This window comes from Triticum dicoccoides, chromosome 5A (assembly GCF_002162155.2).
Source record: "Triticum dicoccoides isolate Atlit2015 ecotype Zavitan chromosome 5A, WEW_v2.0, whole genome shotgun sequence".
Taxonomy (NCBI): domain Eukaryota; kingdom Viridiplantae; phylum Streptophyta; class Magnoliopsida; order Poales; family Poaceae; genus Triticum; species Triticum dicoccoides.
Genome location: NC_041388.1, coordinates 550,478,829 through 550,502,933, shown reverse-complemented (window position 1 = coordinate 550,502,933; position 24,105 = coordinate 550,478,829). Strand labels below are relative to the sequence as shown.

The 24,105-nt window shown below is 47.3% G+C and overlaps 1 protein-coding gene across 1 annotated transcript; it reads left to right on the top strand.

Annotated features, from left to right (window-relative positions):
• The first annotated feature begins 12,752 nt into the window (after nt 1–12,752).
• Nucleotides 12,753–14,354, top strand: LOC119302717 (ornithine decarboxylase-like). Its single transcript, XM_037579760.1, has one exon. It carries the CDS (start codon nt 12,899–12,901, stop codon nt 14,123–14,125), a length of 1,227 nt encoding a protein of 408 aa, XP_037435657.1. The 5' UTR covers nt 12,753–12,898; the 3' UTR covers nt 14,126–14,354.
• The last annotated feature ends 9,751 nt before the right edge of the window (nt 14,355–24,105 follow it).

The following is a 24,105-nucleotide window of genomic DNA, read 5'->3' as shown; positions in this document are numbered from 1 at the left end:
ATGGAAATGTCAAAAAAATAAAATAAAATAAGTTTCCCATGTGATATGTGGTCTAGTTGTTGGGAAAATTTACAAATATGAATTTCGACTTTATTTACAAAATCTCTCTGGAATTGGTAAAATGGGCATAACGTTTGCATACGAACTCGGATTAAAAAGTTTTTTATATGAAAAATCATCTACTCGAAAAGTTACATCTGATGGAGACGGCCTACGGCCTGTTTGCAAATTTGTAGAATCCTCAAATTCCAAAAGGAAAAAAAGTTATGCTCAAATTTCAGTTTTTTTTTAAATTTTCATTAAATCTGGTCAAACTATGGTCAAACTACTTATTCAAGAAGTATTAGTGTTACTAAATAATTATTCAACAATATTAGTGTTATTAAATAATTATTTCAGTTTTTTTGAATTTTGGTCAAATCTGGTCAAACTATGGTCAAACTGTGGTCAAACTACTTATTCAAGAAATATTAGTGTTACTAAATAATTATTGTTTTTTAGAACAATAGTTTCAAACTCAAACAGTGAAATGTGTGACTTCATGCTCAAGCTAAAATCCTGAGGGTTAATAGGATTAACATCTTACTATTGTCAGGAAAACAACGAGTGCAGACTTGGAAACGAGGGAGAATAGAACCTGGAAGTTAAGCGTGCTCAGGCTGGGGGAGTGGAAGGATGGGTGACCGTCCGGGAAGTTAGATGATTTGGAATGATGAGGGGTGATTAGAGATTAAATTGAGCAGTGATGAGAGGGGTGATTAGAGATTAGAGGTTAAAATAGATCAGAAATTTGAAAATAAAAAATTTTCAAAAAAAATCAGAAAATTACCTTTAGTACCGGTTGGTGTTACCAACCGGGACTAAAGGTGGACCTCCAGGCAGCGGCCACGTGGAGGGCCTTTAGTCCCGGTTCTGGTTTGAACCGGGACTAAAGGGTCAGGGCATTAGTACCGGCCCTTTAGTCCCGGTTCAAGAACCGGGACTAAAGGCCCTTATGAACCGGGACTGCAGGCCCTTTTTCTACTAGTGTATTCACATATCAGTCTTGTGTTCGAATTGGCTCGTGTGTGTATTTCATACGTGCTGACCCCAGGGAGTTGCAAGTTTTAGTTCTTATTGGAGGAAAATATGATAAAGGTGTAGGTGCTCCCTGAGTGTAGATGCACCCACATGAGCAGTAACTTTATAAAATATGAAAATAAAATAGATAAAATCTGATTTTCCTTTTAGATGAAACTAGATCAAAAGTGATAGCTTCTGCCAAAATTTCCTTACCAAATAAGACAAAATCCCTCTTCAAAAGTGCACAAAACATGGAACACAGATTTTGTTATTTTTGGTGAGGGGTCCTGCAATGTTATCTGGTCACAAAATTTTGCAAGAAACTAATTTTTTTATCTGGTTTAACGCCCAAAAATTTCAGAATGTTCCGATTTTGTCTTGTATTTTTTCTGAATTTACTGTTCACAAGGGTTAGGTGCACCCGGGAGTAGAAAATCCAATCTTGAAAAATATTGAGCGCTTTCACTAAGGCCATCTTTGCAAAATGGTCATGTCTCGGACTAAACAAAGATCCAACCTAAGCCAATTATTATGTTCTTTGAGTCGGGCTCATATACCTTTTAAAAGCCTATTTTTGTAAAGGTATATATGTAACACATTTTTTTAGTGTAACTATAATTCTCCACACATTGTATACAATAAGACTAAAACTGAAAATACATATGATTATTGAATATATAAGTAGTAGTGCAATTAAAACATTTAAGCCTTTTTGCATGCATGATTGCTTGTTGAGAGGAGTCTTTTCTCTTGCATGGTTGCATGTTGAAAGAGCATTGTTGCATGTTGAGAAGACAAATATGTTAATATGGATTAAGTACTTAGTTATATACTTTATCTTCACCCGCAAAAAAAACTCTCTCTATCCCATAATATAAGATACTGTTACATCCAATATGTAAGATATTGGATATAATAACGTCTTATATTATGGGACGGAGGAAGTAGTATCAAAGAAGATGTCGACCCTCTCATTCTTCCGGATGTTTCTTCTCGTGCCATTATGAGCTGCCGCTACATCAGTGACAAATGCTAGACTAGCTCCACTATTAATTGAGGTTGGAGCTAATGGTCTGGCTGCTCTGCCCAGGAACAATATAGTTTAATCGGTACTTTACATTCCCGAATAAAAAATTATGGCCTTTTTTTGCAGGAGCGACTAATGATGAGATAATTCGGTGCACAATTTTGGCATCATATAAGCATGATTTATCGGAGGCGGCGAACCCTGGCCGCCAAAAAGTGCTGGAAAAACAATGATTGATGCCAAAGAATATGTCATCCGCATATGCTGGTGCATGCATGGCTTCCGAGTTGCACAAGTAAGTTAAAGGTGACCATGCATGCATACATACGCATCTGTCCACTATTATGTAAAGAACGTCCACTGCCAATGAAGCCACCTCTGTGATGCTAGTATAGTACTAGTATATGTCAGTTGTTGAAAATTTTGGACCTATGTCTCGTGCCAAGGATAAAAGAAAATGTCAAGTGCATGTAAATTTGGCTTAGATACATGTCGATCTAGTCACCAGCAACTTGTGTTAACATACTTATATAGCTTAGCTCTGGCCTTTCTTTTTGCATCGATTTATTCTACTCCCTCCATTCACCAATATAAGACGTTTTAGATATTTCAATATAGACTACATACGGACTCGAATGAGGGAACAAACGCACTAAATATGTTTATACACATCCAATTCACAAAAAAACTTAAAACATCTTTTATATGTGAACAGAGGGAGTATTTAACTGCCAAGGGTGCATACTATGAAAGATGCATACTATGTATAGTACTCTCTTTATTTCATAATTACTGTCGTGATTTTAATTCTTTTTTTTGCGGGGAATCATGGTTTTGATTCAAATTATCATGCAAAGTGGCAAAGAACGGGGAAGTGAAAATTAGCTCGGGCTAGTGAGTAGCAACTTGTGTTGGTTTTACATCTCTAGCCTAGCTTTTGTCTTCTCTTTTGCATCGACCCATGCTATTTAACTAGCAAATTAAGCTAGCTAGCTATTAGTGGCATGTTGTGGTTATATCGAGGTCAGTAAAGCCAGTGGGAATGCACATGCACTTTCCCTCGTTCCCCGAAAGTTCGTATCGAACGGTGGAGCCATCCTATCGTGGAGTGGTCCTGAACATAGCTAAAACTGTACACAGACCGTTTTCTTGCTTGACTCTGCCTTAATTTTGTGTAGGTTCAATGTATGATTTATTTATAACAACTCGCACTGTTAATTACTTCCTTTGTTTCTAAATATTTGTCTTTCTAAAGATGTCAACAAGTGACTACATACGAAGCAAAATGAATGAATCTACATTTTAAAATATGTCTATATACATCCGTATGTGGCCGTCCATTTAAAATCTCTAAAAACATAAATATTTAGGGACGGAGGGAGTATATTGTTGCTACATGCACCACAACCGCAACCACCACCGACTGCAATAGTTTGGACTGCTAGGTACGCCCAGTATAACTTATGGCTAATTAGCTACCGATGAATTATTCATCATAACTAATTGTGCCAAGTGCTGGGCAGTATGATGCATTATGATGATCTCGCGGGCTGGATTGGTTCTTTTTATTTGCCTGGCTACTTTCTCACTGACAACTTATGAAATATACTCCCTCCCTGTCAAAATATTCATATAGTCAAAAAAATATCTTATATTAAGTTAAGAGGTATAGTAAATTACATGTAGCATCACTATTGCACACGCCGGATCTGGAATGGAATCTCAACTGGGTTTGGCTACGGGGCGGGCGCATGTGCATGTATGTTGGCGATCGAGACGGGCGACTTTTCCTGGCTGCTTTGCTCATCCTCCTCCGGGTCCGGGGCCTTTCGCCTAATCAGGGAGGCGAATATTCGGCCGAGGTTCAGCCACAGTGCGTAGTGGAGCGTACGTAGTATCTAGACCGCGGTCGGGTCGGTCGTTGTTGCTTGAGTAGTGTCTCACTCTCACATGAACCCGTGTCAAGTGTGAACCCATGCTGCTCTGATTAATTGACTGACGCACACAGCTATCAGCTATATATATTCTGGTGGTGTAACCCAGAGCTATAACGGGTACTGCCAACAGCAAAGCGCCATGCGCGCGCGATAGTTTAGACAGTCTTTCTTCCGCCGCGCTAGCTTTTGGTCATGTACCTGACTGCTACGCGTGTCGCCCATGCCCAGGCAGTACATCTATATGTATGTCAGTACGTGGCTTCGCGTGTCGCCTTGCCTGTTCTTCTACTCGCCGCTCGGCCGCTGCGCGTTTCGCGGCCTCTCGACTCGTCGTCCTCGACGCCTCGCCTGTTCATCTACTTCGCCAGATGCCCCCAATTCGCTCAATCAGTGAAGGTATGTTGCATTAGACCCCAATTCGCAGCGTGTGTATGCCTCTATTTCAATTCCCAAATTATGCTCTAATTCTTACTTTATTTGTCTAACCCTAGGATATTAGGGCTACTGGATAAAACTACACATTTTGACTGTATTAGCTATTAGACTATTTGGCTATTGTATTGATCAGTGGCGAACAATACTGCAATATTCTAGGAGATTAGGACGGCTGGAAGCTCCTGCAAGGCAGTAACATGTCATGTAAGTTTTATTTTACAGCTGGGCAATTGCAATTCATGTTATGTATGTGTACACATGATTCTTAATTTTTTTTCTTTTGTGAAAAAATCAAGTACCTAAATAATTACAAATTGCAGGAGAAGCTCAGTTTATGGAAAGGTTTCCAAAAAGGAGGAGAACCATAGTGCAAGATGAAGGCCCGTCACATGAACATAATCAGAATGATGCCTCGATCCCGCGACCCTTGGTCGAACAAAATGATGTCTCATCACTACATGAACAGGTTGATGTCCCGGCCCCGCCTTGGTGACGATGCCTTGAAGTACATCCTTATTTGTTATGTGGAGAAAAGCAAAATGAGGAAGGATACAAATGATGCTGTAATTGTTCGCTTTGAGGCCATGAAAGAATGCAGGAAACCATTTTAAAAAGGTAATGGTTTTAACTTACTTATTACACAACTGTAATTAATATATGCTAAGTGATTTTTTATTGGCAATCATGATCTAGTGTTGCTTTTTCTCGTCAGCGGTTATAATTTATTCATAATTTGAAAACTTTGATTCTCATTTGCTGTTCAGTTTCTAGCAATCAACTAATATTTCAAGTGAACTCTTTATTTTGGACCTTTTGCAATCATATTCATCGTCATATGGTATTCTAGGTATATTGTATTGTTATAAGTGTGTTACTTTTATCTACATTATGACTTGATATCCACATATATGTAATAGACATGGGACCCCGGGTCATTTTTGTCCTGGGTCTGCCCCTGTCTGCTGTCGATGTTCACTGGCTTCAACTGGCACCCGCCAAGCTGTGGGCATCCTGCACGTGTGACTGACTGCCTCAGCCATTCACTGTTGATGCATGTACCGTTTCCGGAAGAGGAGATCGTGGAATTCAGCCCGGATAATTCACACACCTTCGATCGGCCCAGCTAACAAGACCAATGGAACTTTGGTGGCAATGACGTATCATATGCCCCTTCTTAAACAACCACGGATGCAATAATACACTAGTACATCTTCCAATTTTCTTCTTTTGTACCTCGAAGCAGCATCATACAAATTATCATTAACATTATATATTCGTTCACAAATTAGCCGCCGGCCGGAGTGGGCCCTTTTCACTATTTTAACCCTTTTAGAAAACTTTCGCACAAAATAAACTCCATGCAAAACTATTTCATGATTTGACCTTTTTTAGTAACACCACAGACAATGACGTTTCTTTTTTATTTAGAAACGCCAAGCTAGATAGTGTTGCTCCACTTCATAAATAAATGGCAATATGAACAAGCTAGTTGAAACGCCAAACCTCTTGGCGTTTCATGCTTGAGCAGCAATGCCAAGCATCCTTGGCGTTTCTAGCAACGCTGCATACTTTGGCGTTTCTGCCCTGCCACGTAGCGTCTCGACCAGGCCAGCAACGCTAGCTAGCTTGGCGTTTTCAAATAGAGAAGAAACGCCACGGCTTATGGCGTTATCAAAAAGGTCAGATCGTGAAATAGTTTTGTGTGGAGTTCATTTTATGCGAAAGTTTTTTGAAAGGATTCAAATAGAGCCGCCGGAGTGATCCTTTTCTGGTTGATTTTAGCCTTTCGGGCCGCTGCCACATGCATGCATGTAGGCAGACGCCCGCCCCTAGCCTCCTTTCAGGGGGCGGGAATAACTGATTCAGCATACCTTAACCATGTGAATACTCCATCGTTTTCCTTTTTCCAAAGGCAATTTGTCATGAGCATTTTTCTTCTGGAAAGTTTATTGGGGATAATTGATCGTTTCCCTTTGGGAGAAGCTACCCCACCAAACATTCCATGTTTTTTGCGAATACCAAACATCCCATCCAGAACGCAGCAACGTTGTTAATGAGAAACAACACCACCACATGAACGATCGAGACGCCGGACGACGCAGTCAGTGGCGGTGCTAGCTTGACTGCTCCTGCTCGCCCGTCGATCTCAAACGAATCCACGACCGTTGAACCTACGGCTGCGCGCGACCGCCCGCCATCAAAAGCTGCTGGCTGCGACTTGGCGGGACGAGCAAGAGCCGGCGGCCGGCGTCACCAACCCCGTTCAGCGATCCGATTCCAATCGCTACACGTAAAGCCCCGACTGGATTCTTCCGTCGCCGTCGGCAGAAGGTCATTTTCGTTCTACCCAACACGTAAAGGATCCGTCCTAGGAGCAGCATCTCATTCTCATGGGCTGAATGAATCACACGCATGTATGGTCAGAGAAGAAAAAAGTCAAGGACAGATGGTCTCTGGTTGCCCCAAACTTGGACCGATCGACGTTCACCGTAGTCGCCGGCGGCGTCGGCTAGGAGCAGGACGGGTGCACCTGTCGTCCGTAATTATTAGCTCGACACGTAGTGAATTTTTTTCGACAGGATAGCAGGCAGATTTGTCTGGAAGTTAACCAAGTTCACCACTAACTTTGTGGTTCCTGCACGTCGTCATCATGTTTTCTTTTGCGGCTGGTACATGCGACAATTCTACAACGAATTGTGATGCTAAGTCTGAATTAAACCAACCCATATTTTAGATTTAATATGCTGCCTAGTGCCTACTCGATCTGTCATGCTGAAAAGCAAAGAAAGAGAAACCGACAGATAATCAATGGGTAAACAAGTTAGTGCCATTTATACCTAGCAGCTCTACATAAACTTGTTATGTGTTCGATTAGCCTTGTTCCCAGGATCAGCTTCTCTGAATTTTTGTGTGGCTATCTAGCAGCTCGCACTTGTCAGGTGGCAGCGGTATGTTATGCTTGCCAGCATTGGCGGATCTTGGGCTGAATTCTAGGGGAGCCAATGGGCTGGGGGGTAAACAATTTGTGTTTTGGGCTGATTTTGCTTGCGGTATGGGCTGGGGCAATGGCTCAGATCAGGCGAAATCACTAATTGAGAAGTACTCCTTGTAAAGATCACTTCCATCCCAGATTGCGACAAGTGGCGCACTGTATGTGTGCCATGTGTCGCAACCTGAGAGTTTTTCCTTTTTTCGTATATCCGTTTATTCAAAACGTTTTATCTCTTAAACCATGTATTCAAATCTCGAACCGTTTTCGCCGTTGGATTCCTCGTATTGAAATCTTCAAAACTAGATCCCATGTTGATAGGTTTGGCGAACTTCTTTTTCACGAAAATAACAAACGAAAAAACCGAACCGGGAGTACGGTTTTTTCCCTTTCCGAAAGAGGCACTCCTATGCATCTCGCGAAATCACTATCATGCCTCTCGTGGAAACAAAACCATGTCTCTCGTGAAAGAAAAAAAAAATGTGTTTTTCCCGTTTTCGAGAGGCACGGCCGTGACTCTCGGGAAAACACAACCGTGCCTCTCGCAGAAGGAAAAAAACAGAAAATACGTTTTTTTCGTTTTTGAGAGCGATCGTGACTCTCGCGAAAGCACAACCGTGCCTCTCGCGGAAGCAAAATCGTGCCTCTCGTGAAAAGAAAAAAAAGAAAAAACACATTTTTCTCCGTTTTCGAAAGGCACGGCAGTGCCTCTCACGAAAGCAGAACCGTGCCTCTCGCGGAAGGGAAAAACATGTTTTTTTTCGTTTCTAAGAGGCACGGCCGTGACTCTGGCGAAAGCAAAACCGTGACTCTCGTGAAAGAAAAAAAACGCGTTTTTCACACAAAAAAGATCAAAAAAAATTGATCCAAAAACTAAGGAAGACCAGTGGAAAACCGAAATGTCGAAATGTCGAAAAAAAACCGTTTCAAAAGCCAGAAACGCCTGTAAAAAAACGAAATTCGAAGGAAGCGCTCAGAACGTGACACGTGACGCTGGTCGTTGTGAGGCTCTCGAAGAAGCGCTCGTCAACTAGTTGCTCTCTAGATCGGGCCCTGAGAAGCTCAGCCACTACTTGCCACCCGGGAGCGGACATCGTGTGGCCAGGCATAAATTGCTCTGTTTTTGCAACCAGTAGCACACCAAGGTCGTCAGCTAATTGCATGATGTCTTTCTTTTCATTAGTACCAAGTTCGCATGCTCTCACTACATACAAATCTTCAGCGCAGAGGTATGGATATTGAGTTCAATTGGAAGAAACTATGGGCGCTACCACTGCCACGCAAGGTGTTGCATTTCATATGGCGGATCACCACCTACAGTTTGCCTCTACGTACAAAGCTTCATCGTAGAGGTATGGATATTGACACCAGTTGTACTCTGTGTTTTAGATATGATGAAGATGGCGGCCATTGTTTTTTAAATGCAAAAAGGTAAAAGGCATATGGAGGCATCCTCTGTTAGAACACATTAGGCTTCGGCTACTTGAATGCCCGGATTCCTTTAAATTCATGGAAGAAATTCTTGAGCTTAATGAAAAAGAAAAATTGAAAACATGCATTCTCCTCTGGATGTGGTGGCATCGGAGAAATAAAGCTAATGTGGGAGATAGAGTCAAGTCAAACGATGAAATGTGTTTCTGAATTAACCACTGTCTTGCCAATGTTCTGAACAATGTGCAGCCAAGCAAACACACAAGACAGAACATGACCCAAAGATGGACTCCTCCTCCAGTGGGAATTATGAAGATTAACACTGATGACGCTTTTCATGAGAAGACTCATTCTGGAGGTTGGGGTTCACACTAAGAAATGATATAGGTGCAGTAGCAGCGGCTGAAGCAGGGAACCTGGAACATGTATCAGACACCCTTCATACTGAAGCTTTGGCGATGCTCCATGCTGTTAATGTGGCAATTAGGATAGGATGTGATCGGCTAATTTTAGAAACCGACTCTCTTTTGTTGAAGCAGGCTTTAACATCAAATATTTATGATCTATCACATTTAGGTGCTATTTTCAGAGATATCAAATGTCAACATAGAGTTGGTTTATCTCATGTATCTGTCAAACACTGCAGCAGGGAATGTAACCATGTTGCATACACTTTAGCTGCACATGGCACAACTATGAGTAGAAGTACATGGGAAATTTGGCTTGACCAATTTCCACCATTTGCATCAGACTGTGTAGCTGGAGATTTTTCCAGCACTGCTATATAAGGGAATGCAGAATGTTCCTTTCAAAAAAAAAAGTTAGCATGCTCCCATTCTAAGGAAAGCTGCATGTCACGAGGTTTGGAAACGAGGAAAATGATCATTCAGGGAAACAAGGATACAATACGAAAGACAGGAAAATCACCTGCATTTCCAGGAACGATTGTTTTGCTCATATCATCCTTAGGCCCCACATCGAATGGGTATATGTATTTTGTTTTACAGGTGTAAATTATGGGTCATAGCTGATTTTTCACCTAGAAAAACAAAATAACCGATCCGGACATGTATTCTAAACCAGCCGGTGGGCGGAGATCCTTGTAAGGCGTGTATTTAGGATGTATAACCCACCTTAATCAATGAGAACCTAATGTCACAGAATGCGCAGTGGGCGAAGATCCTTAAAGCATCTACAACTGTATATGACAAATATAACCCCTCAAACGCCCACCGGCCTATAACCTTTTTTCAAGATACATCACGTCGTTCAAAAAGGCTATAGGCGATGGGCAGAATTCCTAGTGTTGGCTATATCAGACACAACAATCACAATTAGGCTAGCTAGATCGTGGGAAGTGGGATATTTATCCACCCAACACCGTGTCCATCATCAAATTGCTACCACCAATAACACCCAAAATATCATGGAAAATACTAAACTGAATTGTATACCTGAGATTTACTCTCTTGGCGCTAGATCAACTCGGCGCCGAAGAAGGAGCCAACGGAGATGGAATTTCACCAAGTTGAGGTGTAGTACAATCACGCAGAACGTTTTTCTCCTTCCTTCTTCCACGAGCAACTCCCACGTGAGGCTTTTCCCGCCTCCGTCAACGCTGTTGCCGATCTCCCTCATTTTCTATGACCTTACGGCCATGGTGGCATGATGGATCTCGACTATTCTTGGCGGAAAGGCTCCTTCTTGTTTTTAGGTGTTTTTCTAAGTTTGTTAGGGTTTCTGTTCTGCTCAGAAAAACGAGACGGCAGTGGCTCCCTATAGATGAAATAAAGTTCTCCTTGCTTAGAACCCGTCCGGATGATGCATCTAGCATCATCGAAGGGCATGTGAAGATGTACCTCCAGCAGATATTGCGGGATTTAATTGGTGATTATCTTTGATGGATATGCTTTGCTACGATCTTTGTTCGTCTGCGTTTATGTGTGTGCAAATTGGATCCTTGCGATTTAAATTTCTCTTCATCGGCAATAGTTGTTATTCTGGTGTATTAGTCCTTTACTGCATCTTCAACGCCGACCCACAAATATCCTCTTGCATCCGTCCACGGACACGAATGCGGGAGACGGCCATCCAACGCTGCCCGCATACATCCGGCTTCCCTAATATATTTTTAAAGTTCACATGTTCAAATAGCCGCATATATAGAGTACAAACGTTCAAGTAGCCACATACATAGAGTATAGACGTTCAAATAGCCGCATGCAGCAGTAGTTCAAATTTAAAAAAGTTCAAATATTACATTCCGATGACGTCTTTCTTTAAGATGAAGTAGTCATCATAAGACGCCATGGTACAAATGATCGAATACAGTCTTGTGCATCCGAAAACACCGACGAAAATAGTCAGTGAAGAGCGCACCAGGGGCAAAGTAGTCGTCCATCAATGTCAAATGGTCGCGCGCCCTGTTGCTGTGGAGCACTCACTGACCCTTGATCGTTCCCTTGAAATTAAGAATATGCTCCTCTACACGCTCTGCGTCTTCAATAACCGCCTGCATCATATTCGACTCATCCATGCAGTCCTCCTTGTCGGAGGAGCCGTTGGACGACTCAACATAGTACTCGTGTATGTACTCCAAATCGGAACCCATTGCTTGAAAGAAGAAGGGACACCTTTTTTAGCTCCAACAATTCAATGAACAGTTGTTGGGCATGGTGAGTATAGCAGTAGCGGATGGTACCTGTCAGAGCGGTTGGAGGAGAGGGGTTAAACAGTGATGGAGGAGATGCGGGATGGAGCCCGACTGGAACACTGAAGGTGAAGGAGACGTAGAGTTTTGGCAGGGGTGGCGTGGCGGCCGGGGTGGTGGAGCGGGGGTGAAGGCAAGAGAGAAAGAAGGAAGGAGAGAAAAATGGGGAGAATGGAGGCGCGGGGTCCAAGAAGGGTTTTGGATGGGCTGAGGCGGTCAGAATCGGACGTGGCTGCTATCTAGACTCCCGCGAAGCCCTTTCTCCCTTCCCCCACGTTTGTCTTGGGTTTCCCAAAAAAGTATGTCTGGACCTCTTGGCGAACCGATACAGACTCGCGTTGGATGGCAAACCGTGTTCAGACCGCGCGGTCCGGACAGTTGCGGGCCGTTTAAGGGTCCGCATTGGAGATGCCCTTGGGGCTTTAACATGATGACTTTTCGCCTGTCTACTACAATAAAGTTTGCCCTGCTCTGGTGAAGAAGATGATGACTGAGGCGTGTCTTCGACTTGCTGCAGTGCTTGTAGTCATCGGTAGGTGGTATACGTACATAAATGTATTTTTTATTTTCCTTTATGGAAATAGTGTTTGATGAATAGATTGGAAGCTTTCCTCTTTTTTTTAAATGATGGAAACCAGGCCATGCAAAGTAAGAGGTCCAGGGCCCAACACGTCCCATCCCTACGTACCAGGCCCAAACTTCGGCTTGCCGGCCCAAAATGGACAGAGGCTCGGCAACACGTGCCGCGAACATGTCCTAGAAGCCCTTTTGAAATTGCAGCCGAATAAAGAACAGCATGCGCAGCTTCCCATTTTGTTTGACCGGACCCGACACAGAGTCCCGGATCTAGCAAAGCAACGAAGAAGGGTCCTCGAACCAGCCGCAGCAAGCGACGAAGTGTTCAGAGTCGTTGGCGCTGTGCCGCACACCACACCGCACCGTTTCAGAGACAACGGGGGACGAGGGACGGGATGCCGCGCGCTCCCCCAGCTAGTGCGCCAGCCTACCTACCGTCGGAGCTCTCTGACCGCGCACCACCTAACCTAACCCGGCCACTTCTTCTAGGTTCGTCCTTCGCCACCAAGCCGCCGGCAGAGGCCCCAGAGCGCTATATAAGACGCCGAGCCCGTCGCAACCAAACCAACAAGCCACACACGCCAAGAAGCATTCCCCGAGCCAGCGATCTTCTCGCCGCAGTCCACACAGCTGCTCGTGCACGTGCCACGCCCCGAGAAACCGTAACTTACCTCGCAGAGCTAGGCTCTCATTGTTTAAGTGAGATATTCACAGTCGCATCCGTCGTCGACATGGTGGGAAGCAGCCCGATGCAGGCGGTGCTGGTGGCGCCGGGGGTGAAGGACAAGAAGGTGCTGGCGTTCCGGCGGGACGCGCTCAAGGAGAAGGACGCCGTCGCCGCGCTCATGCGCACCATCGCCGCCGGCGGCGTGCGGAGCGCCTTCTACGTCTTCGACCTCGCCCGGGTCGTCGACCTGTACCGCGGCTGGCGCCGCGCGCTCCCCGGCGTGCGCGCCTGCTACGCCGTCAAGTGCAACCCGGAGCCGGCGCTGCTCGGCGCGCTGGCCGCGCTCGGGGCGGGCTTCGACTGCGCCAGCCGCAGGGAGATCGAGGCCGTGCTCGCGCTCGGCGTGCAGCCCGGTAGCATCGTGTACGCCAAACCGTGCAAGCCCGAGGCGCACCTCGAGTACGCCGCCGAGGTGGGCGTCAGCCTCGCCACCTACGACTCCGAGGAGGAGGTGGTCAAGGTGAAGCGCTGCCACCCCGGCTGTGAGCTCATCCTCCGCATCAAGGGCCCCGACGGCGGCGGGGCCCGGGTGGACCTCGGGACCAAGTACGGCGCGCACGAGGACGAGGTCCTGCCGCTCCTCCGCGCCGCCCAGCGCGAGGGGCTCAACGTGGCCGGCGTGTCGTTCCACGTCGGGAGCGGCGCGTCCAACACGGACGTGTACCGGGGCGCCATCGAGGCCGCGCGCGGGGTCTTCGACGCGGCAGCCGGGCTCGGCATGCCGCCCATGCGCGTGCTCGATATCGGCGGCGGGTTCATGGCCGGCCCGGCGTTCGACGAGGCGGCCGCGGTCATCAACGCGGCGCTCGAGCGCTACTTCGGGGAGCTTCCGTGCGTGGAGGTGATAGGCGAGCCGGGGAGGTACTTCGCCGAGACCGCCTTCACGATGGCGGCGCGGGTCATCGGGAAGCGCACTCGCGGTGAGGTACGCGAGTACTGGATCGACGACGGCCTCTACGGCACCCTCAGCTGCATCCCCATGGACCACTACGTGCCGCACCCGAGGCCGCTCGCCGTGCCGCGCGCCGGCGAGAAGACGTACACGTCGACGGTGTTCGGGCCGACGTGCGACTCCCTCGACACGGTGGTGACCGGGTACCAGCTGCCAGAGATGAGCGTGGGGGACTGGCTCGTGTTCGACGACATGGGCGCCTACACCACCGCCTCCGGCTCCAACTTCAACGGCTTCTCCACCTCGGACATCAAGACCTACTTGGCCTACTCCAGCTGATATGGAACTAGTCATGTGGCCACGTACTACGTAGCACACGCCATTCGATTTGTTTTCGCAGTACACAAAATGAAGAGCTGTAATTAAGCTCGTACACAATGTATGTGCTTTTGTTTGTTCTATTTTTTTAATTTTAATTAGGCATATATATATATGTATCCAATGTGGATCGTTATTCTTTTGTTTCCTAAAACGAAACTTTCTTATCAACAACTTTTTTTTCAAGAAATTTCCAATCTATTCATTTTTAATCATAGTAGTACAAAGAACAACAGGAGTAATAAAAATTACAACCATGTCCGTGGATCACTGGATTGAGCCGAAGGCTCGCCGCCGCCGTCGCCCCTCCCTCACCGGAGCCGGGCAAACCTTGTTGTAATATACAGTCGAGAAGTCGTCATGCTAAGACCCCATAGGACGAACACACCAGAGTAACAACTATCGCCTCGTACTCCCTTACATCTAGATACATCCATTTCCGCAACAAGTAATTTCAAACGGAGGAGTAGATCAGAAGGATCAAACCTGTAAACATCCGAATGAAGACGAACGAAGACCGAATTCAAACAGATCCATCGAAGACCAACACCGACCAAATCCCGCGGATCCGACGAAGACACGCGCCCTCCGACTCAGTAGCAGATCTAGCCCAATAAGCCAGGGTGGGCCAACAATAGAAGTGTTCATAAACAATATTTTTTTACCTTTTTTCCTATGCTATACATCTATTCCAAAAATGCCAGGGTGGGCCGTGGCCCATCCTGTCCACCCTCTACCTCCGCCACTACTCCGACTATGTTAGGCACACCATCAGAATGGGGGTTGAGTGAGTCATGGATTAGGGGGTATCCGAACAGCCGGACTATATTCTTTGGTTGGACTGTTGGACTATGAAAATACAAGATTGAAGACTTCGTCTCGTGTCCGGATGGGATTCTACTTGGCATGGAATGCAAGCTAGGCAATACGGATATGTATATCTCCTCCTTTGTAACCGACCTTGTGTAACCCTAGCCCCCTCCGGTGTCTATATAAACCGGAGGGTTTTAGTCCGTAGGACAACATACAATCATACCATAGGCTAGCTTCTAGGGTTTAGCCTCTCCGATCTCGTGGTAGATCAGCTCTTGTAATACTCATATCATCAAGAATAAATCAAGCATGACGTAGGGTTTTACCTCCATCAAGAGGGCCCGAACTTGGGCAAAACATCGTGTCCCCTGTCTCCTGTTACCATCCGCCTTAGACGCACAGTTCGGGACCCCCTACCCGAGATCCGCCGGTTTTGACACCGATATTGGTGTTTTCATTGAGAGTTCCTCTGTGACGTCGCCGTAAGGAAGGATGCCTCGTCTCGTTGTTAAAAGCAACATTACCGCCGGGGGGAGCTTTGGCTGTCGGCCAAACTCTCCGGCTAGGCAGTTTCGTCATGACTGCCCGTTCGGCCGCTGCACCGACGATGACTTCTCGGGTCATCAAAAACAGCCTCCACGTCGGCTCGGAAGTCGCCGAGTAGATGGATCCAGTGGAGATATCTTCCCTAAACAAACTCTTGGATCGCATCGCCGCCTTGGGAGTCACTACGGACTATGATCGGATTGGGCTTAAACCCGATCAAAGGGAGATTAACTCTCCATCGGTCACCCATCACGTTGCGATGGTGGAGGAATAATGCGGCAACTCTTCCTCTATTTTGTGGACTAATTATGTCCGGATTCCCAAGCTCTCCGAGCCGGATACCCGCTTACGGGAGGAAATCACCCAAGCCCTGAACCTAGAATCAGGCAGCAGGCCAGAGTTATCGGGTAACACTCCGGAACCCGAACTTCCAAGATTGACAAACTCCTCGGCCCCTGGGTCTCAGATCGGGTAGGGGTTCAGACTCAAATCCACCCACCCACCCAGACATAAACGATCTTTCCCACATCAGGCAAGAGCCCCATGAAACAATATATCATTATTGGGCCAGATTCCTCCTTGTGATGAACAAGGTTAAGGACTGTCGCGAGGAAGATGCAGTCTCACTTTTCTGCAATAATTGCATGGACAAGGGAATCCTTAACACCTTAAGTCGCCGAGACATATCACGCTTCGCTGACTTGGCGTCCATAGTACGAAAGTACTGTGCGATGGAAAACGCCTAGAAAACCGAAACAAAATTTTGGGATAATCCGGCTCCGAATACACACCTAGTCCGAAGTAAAAGGGTGCACTATCGTAAGACACCTGAGCTAGTTGCAAAGAAACAAAAATCCTCTACAGGGCATGGAACCGTACTAGAGGGATGGCTTAATGGACCCTGCAAAATTCATAGTACGGTGGATACAATACCGAAACACAGCCTTAGAGCATGTTGGATACTCCAGCAGGTGGCCAAAAGTGGTGAGGATCTTCTTATCCCAAATGCCACAGAGCACATCCCGTGGATAACAATACGGTGTTAACAGTCTTTGAGACCTTTGCGTCAAATAATAGGCGCAAGTGAACACTCCGCAGCATGGCCGGAATCTACCACATAGCAGCAATAAATCCATGGAGTGACACGACTATTACCTTCAATGCCAGTGATGAACCTAAATTCTGAACAGCCTCAGCATCAGCCGCACTGGTCCTCAGTCCAACTATGGACGGCTTTCGACTCACCAAAGTACTCATGGACGGCGGCAGCGGATTAAACCTCATCTACGAGGAAACTCTTCGAAAAATGGAAATAGACTGGAACCGCATTGAGCAAAGTAGCACAACCTTCAGGGGAATCATATCCAGTCGGGAGGCACGATGCACTGGGAAAATCACACTAGATGTGGTATTCGGTACGCCAGAGAATTATAGGTCCGAAGAAATTACATTTCAAGTGGCTATGTTCAGCAGTGGATACCACGCCCTTTTAGGACGTGAGGCATTCACGATCTTCCAAGTTGTACCCCATTATGGGTACATGAAGCTCAAAATGCCCGGGCCCAACGGAATCATCACCCTCGCCAGTGATCTGGACACAGCACTCCGCGCCGAAAATAAAACAGCCGCACTGGCCCTCGAGGCATTATGCGAAGCCCTCTCGGCCGAGGAATTAACCACGCTACGCTCCACAGTGGACAGGGACGACGTGATACTCGATAAGAGATCCAAGTCCACCTCTTTTAAACCAGCGGACGAAATAGTCAAATTCCAAGTCCACCCAACGGACCCTACAAAAACAGCCTCCATCGGGGCACAGTTAAACCCCGCCATGGACGCCGCACTACGAGAGTTCCTGCGCGAGAATTGGGACATATTCGCTTGGCACCCCTTAGACATGCCAGGAATCCCACGCAAGCTGGCCGAGCATAGCCTCAATATCCTAAAGGGATTCAAGCCGGTCAAGCAAGCTCTTCGGCGTTTCTCCGAACCTAAGAGACATGCCATGGGAGAGGAACTAGCCAAGTTGTTGGAGGCCGGATTCATCAGAGAGATAAAACACCCGGACTGGCTAGCTAACCTAGTGATAGTACCAAAGAAGGATAAATCATGGCGCCTTTGTGTCGATTTCAAGGACCTCAATAAAGCTTACCCAAAGGATCCCTTCCCCCTCCCCCGCATCGATCAAATTATCGATGCTACCACAGGACACGAGTCATTGTGTTTCCTCGAAGCATACTCCGGTTACCACCAAATCAAGATGGCGGAGTCTGACCAAGCCGCAACGGCATTCATCACACCATACGGTCCCTTCTGTTTCAACACAATGCCTTTTGGGCTCAAAAACGCCGGCGCAACATATCAGCGCATGATTCAGACATGTCTGGAGAAACAAATTGGCAAAACAGTAGAGGCATACGTAGACGATGTGGTCGTCACAACCAAGCACGTCGACTCTTTGATAGACGACTTGAGGCTCACATTCGACAAGCTCCGAATATACGACAACAAGCTCAATCCGGAAAAATGCGTTTTCAGCGTACCAACCGGAAAGCTTGTAGGTTTCATTGTCTCCAGTAGAGGTATTGAAGCTAATCCGGCCAAAATCCGAGTTTTGTCACAGTTGGCTACCCCAACAGACCTCAAACAAATCCAGAAGTTAACTGGATGCGTGGCAGCTCTAAGCCGCTTTATCTCCCGCTTAGGAGAAAAGGCTTTACCCCTTTATCGCCTCCTTCGACACACCAAACACTTTGAGTGGACGGACGCTGCCACAGCCAGATTGGAAGAAATAAAGGCCATTTTGGAAACCAACCCAATCCTGGCCGCGCCAAACATCGGCGAACCAATGTTGTTGTACATTACGGCAACTCATCAAGTTGTAAGCGCAATGCTTGTCGTCGAACAAGAAGCCGACGGACATAAATTCCATCTCCAAAAGCCGGTATACTATGTATCCACTGTCCTCACTCCATGCAAATCACGGTACCCACATTATCAAAAGATAGCCTATGCGGTATTCACGGCATCCCGGAAGCTGCGACACTACTTTCAAGAGTGTTCGATTACAGTAGCCTCAGAAGTGCCACTTAATGATATTATAAACAACCGCGATGCTACGGGCCAAATTGCTAAATGGACCATTGAGCTCCTCCCATTCGACATAACATACAAATCTCGACGGGCCATTAAGTCGCAAATATTGGCTGACTTTGTCACCGAATGGATGGAGGCCGAACTCCCTAAAGAGTACGGCGCATACTCCAATTGGATCATGCACTTTGACGGTTCTAAAATGTTGGCTGGTCTAGGGGCTGGCATCGTCCTGACGTCCCCAACCAGAGATATCGTTCAGTACGCACTACAAATATTGTATACAGACTCCAACAACGCAGCTGAATACGAAGCTCTGTTGCATGGTCTTCGGATGGCAGTCTCCATGGGCATTCAACGCCTGGAGGTGCGTGGGGATTCAAACCTTGCAATATCCCAAATAAATGGAGACTTTGACGCCAAGGATCCGAAAATGGCGGCCTACCGAAACGCCGTCCTAAAAATGTCAGCTCGGTTTGAGGAACTCGAATTTCATCATGTGGCTCGGGAAAACAATCAAGCGGCGGATATCCTCGCCCGCATCGGCGCAAAACGCGATGCGGTCCCCCCCCCCAACACATTTTTGGAAAGGTTATTCAAGCTATCCGTAGTATGGGAAGGGGACACCGGTAACAATAGTCCGGACCCGGCCAAAATGCCCGATACCGAGCACTCTGACACAATCGGAGGCTCCGCCACCGAAATAACACCTTCAGCCCACGTAATAATGGCCATTATTGCCCCGTGGACAGAACCATTCCTGGCCTACCTAACTCGGCAGGAACTTCTGGAGGACCAAAATGAGGCACGCTGCATAGTGCGGCGATCTAAGGCCTACAGGGTCCACGAGGGAGAATTGTATAAAAAAAGCACTACCGGAGTCCTTCAAAGGTGCATCTCCAAAGAGGAAGGGCGGAACCTTTTGGCAGAAATCCACGCCGAACTCGGCGGTCACCACGCCGCAACCCGGGCTTTTGTAAGCAAGGCCTTCCGTACAGAATTCTATTGGCCAATGGCCCGGACAGATGCACAAGACTTGGTCCAACGTTGCGCCGGTTGCCAGCTCTTTGCAAATCAAAGCCACATGCCACCCACCGCCCTCCAAACAATCCCCATTACGTGGCCCTTCGCGGTCTGGGGGCTTGACATGGTTGGACCCCTTATAGAGGGAACCCACAAGAAAAAAATACTTACTGGTCATGGTGGATAAATTCACCAAATGGATAGAGGCCAAACCTGTTAAAACAGCCGAATCCGGACCAGTGATAGACTTCATATCTGGGGTCGTACACCGTTATGGCGTCCCCCACAGCATCATCACTAACAATGGCACAAACTTCACAGCCGATGAGGTAAAACTCTGGTGCAGCAAAATGGGCATCAAGCTCGATTATGCTTCAGTCTATCACCCACAAACCAACGGCCAAGTCGAGCAAGCAAACGCTCTTATAATGAGCGACATTAAACCCAGATTAGCGTGTTCCTTAACGGAATCTAACACGCATTGGGTAGAGGAGTTCGACTCCGTACTCTGGGGGGCTGCGGACCACGCCGAATCGTAGTACCAGATATACACCCTTCTTTATGGTGTACGACGTAGAGGCAGTCTTGCCCTGTGACATAATTCATGACTCACCTCGAGTGCGCATGTACGAAGAAAGAGAAGCCGAGCTCGATCGGCAGGATAGTCTGGACACCCTGAAGGAGGAGCGCGACGTAGCCAAAGCCCGTTCCGCATTTTATCAGCAACAGGCTCGCAGATACCAAAGCAGAGAAGTACGGGCCAAAACTTATAACATTGGCGAACTAGTTCTATGCCTGCCGAATAAGAAAAAGAACAAGCTCGAGCCCAAATGGGAAGGTCCCTTCATTATTGACCAAGTTCTGACCGGTGGAGCGTACCGACTGCGAGATGCATCGACTAGTCGACTCGAGCCGAACCCATGGAACGCGGCCAGGCTCCAAAGATTCTACGCCTAGCACCGGACTCTATGTTCGTCCCCTCCTTGTGTCCATCTTTTGCATATACATTATCTGTCTTGTTTTTCTTTCTTCCTTTCTTTTATTCTTTCTCTAGGTCTTCAAGGGCCAACTTGTGCCTCGCTTGCACATTATAGATGCGCTAGCCGCGCTCATCATACCTGGGGGCTTCTTTCGCAGAAGCTTAATTATTTATCTGGGCCTTAGGCCCCGCACATGTGTCATGCTTCCACATGTACCTTTTTCGCCATTATATGCATCGATATGACTTAAGTTTTGGCCAAGCTGGGTTGCCCGGCTCTTGTATTTATGCCCTACATTCCTATTAATTCGGCTACGGCATAAGGGGAGCACCTCTGCGATTGTTACTGCCGGGTCAGCCGGATGTGTACCTCAGACAGGGTGAAGCCGAAATCTAGCGTTCTTAAGGGAATATTCGGTCGGTGAACAAAAGATAATTTTTATTTATTGTCCATATCCGCCCCCAGATGTTTTTCCTGCGTTTCCTATCGCAGTCCGGACATGCACTTTAGGGCTTGCCTATCCAGGGAAAGGAACCCTTAACGGAACTATTCTCCCTGGAAGATGTTTCTTACTACCCATGTAATATAACATAACTAGTTGGGCACTTGTCTGTTCAAGCACTAATGACCCCTACGCCTAGTCTCCACGCATACCCCGGTTCTTATATAACTGAGCGGGTATTCAGATACACTCCGGACTATCGGGTCCCGAGGTTGAAGCGAAAAGGTCCGCCAAGACAAATGATCTACAATCCGGCTAGAAGGCATTATACATGTCACTTTAATTACATAGTCATGCAGACTGACTAAATTCCTCTTCTATACCATCCAACAGGCGGTCTAGCTTACAATCCTTTTGGGAATACTTTGCGGCTAATTCAACTTGCCCATAAACTAAGCTAACGGGGATCTCTTTTCCATCGGGCCCCACAGGTCCGACCTCGGCCATGTGATTTGGGTCTGCCTTGGTATACCGCGTCTTCACCATGGCCCAGGCTTCTCTGGCACCCTGTCGGCAGGCCGATATCTTCCATAATCGGAAGCGCCGCCGTGCTCCCTTGAGCTTCTCCGTAAGCTCTGCAACGCCCTCTGGCAGGGAGACGGATGGCCACAAGGCCTGGGCAACACCTTGCATCACCTGCCGAACTTGTTCATACAGATGTGAGAGCTCAGATAGAAGATCACCCGCAGACACGGGCATTTCCTCCGCGGGACGACCCGTCAGCATACCTACAAACATAACGTTGTTAGTCGGCTTCTTCGCCGAACTCCTTTAAAAGGATTCGTTCAAGCACTTACTGAAAATGTCGCGCCGAAGCCGCTTATTCTCCATCTCGGAGTCTGCAAGCTGGGCTCGAACGTCTTTTAGTTCCACGCTGAGCTTGATATTGGCATCTTGGAGATTGTTTTTCTCCCGCCTAACCTCAGTCAGCACGCGTTTGCCAGCCTCTAGCTGTCGCAAAACATGCTGGTCCTCCGGATTTTCTCCGGATTCATCTGCAACATCTATTGTTAGATCTGCAGCCACGCCGCACGCTATATGGTAACTATCATTCTTTAAAGTAAATGTTACCAGCGAGTGAATTTTTCGGTTCCTGCAATGCGGCAACAGCGGCCCGCAGTTGGGTCTTGCATTCCTCTAGCTCCTGTGACAGCCTAGTATTCTTCTCTGTAAGAACCTGCACAATAAAGATGATCCTTAAATCAGTTCTGCTAACTCTTTCAAGTCTCAGGGGCTACTGATACATATAAATTGTTAGATTTGCTTACCCATACATCCTTTACATACTAATCCGTGGCTCTGGCTAGACCATCTTGAGCAGCTCAGAGGTACGCCTCTCCAGAATTGAAGGCATCAAATGCCTGTAGTGAGAAACAAGCGTCGCGGAGTACGGCCCGGCGGCGCCTATGATTCATGGCGCTTTCCACTTCTGAGTTTGTAGTGGATAATCTATCTGCATCCTCTGTAGGGGGATTATCCGGCACCCGCCTCATATCGGTTTCCGCCTCTATGTCCGGTCCTGGCACCCGACTGGTGGAAGCGTGATTAGTAACATCACCGAACATATTCTGGCGAGCGTTTTTCTGTTAAAGAAACACGGGCATCATTATATTTCGAGAAATACGACAACCACGGAGCGGGGTTTTTTGTCATACCTTTGCGTCGGCGTCTCCGTCCTGACCGCCTTCCTTTTTGGCCTACCCGGCCTCGGTGCCTCTTGTTGGCGAGTTGATGCGGGTTCGGCAGGGCGTCCTGAATGCCTTTTCTGTAAAAATGCCATGTGTATGTGGTGGGTGAAGTGTCTAAAAGGGGATCCTAGTTTTTGGAGTTGGGATTTTTGGTTTTTCTTACGTGCGATGCAGGGAGCAGTCCGGGATAGTCAGCCATAATGGCCACCATGGCATCATCGCAGCTTAACTGATAGAACTGCCGGTCTATCAGCTCCACGAATATAATCGGATCTACTTCAAGTCCGGAGTCGAGGGCCCGGTCAGGGTCCTCTGGTTGTGGAGAAGGGCTGCTGACCTCCTTTATGGCTTTTCGCAATTCCTGCCGCAAAATGGCAAGGTGAATACTTACGACAAAGAATGTGGGAGAAATGGGAGTAGGGAGATATAACTTACCCAGCTTGGAGGATTGTACATGGAGAATCCATCCCGTGGTTTCATGCGGGTGAACTCCTCTTCCTCACCCTTGAATAATTCGGACTGAATTTTCGCTAAAGCGGCGGCATTGTCCGGACCCTTAGGCCCGCAGCGGGTGGCATCATCCGCCCCGTTAAAACACCACAAGGGGTGCCCACGATATTGAAGTGGTTGCACTCCCCGCATTATGCAAATCGACATAACTTCGATTACTGTCAATCCTGATCGAGCCAGTGCTTTAATCCGGTTCATCAGATAGAGGACTTCTCCATTGTTTTCCACCTGGGTGCTCCGTGGGCGCCAACTTCGGCGTTCCTTCAGAGGAGCATTGTTGAACTCAGGAAGACCCCGCCGAAAAGGGTCCGGAAGGAGAACGTCCTCCATATAAAACCATTCCGAAGGCCAGTCTTCGGATGACTTCTTCGGGGTATCAGACAGGTATTCGGTATTGGCGATGCGCCATATTTCGGCTCCGCCCACTTGATAAAGTGACCCCCTCTGTGTGCGAGGGATGAGGCAAAATAGCCTTTTCCACAACTCGAAGTGAGCCTTGCAGCCCAGGAACAACTCGCAGAGAGCAACATAGCCGGCGATATGTAGGATGGAGGCGGGGGTGAAATTGTGTAACTGGAGGCCGTAGAACTCCAAGAGCCCGCGGAGGAACGGATGAATTGGAAATCCGAGTCCTCTTAATAAATAGGGAACAAGGCAGACCCGTTCCCCCATAGAGGGGCAGGGAAAGCTCTCCGGTTGCTCCCCGCCATTGTAGGTGGCAAGCCCGGCTCGAGCGGGTACTATATACGCCGGAGGGAGAAATCCCTTAGTCTGCAGTTCGACTAA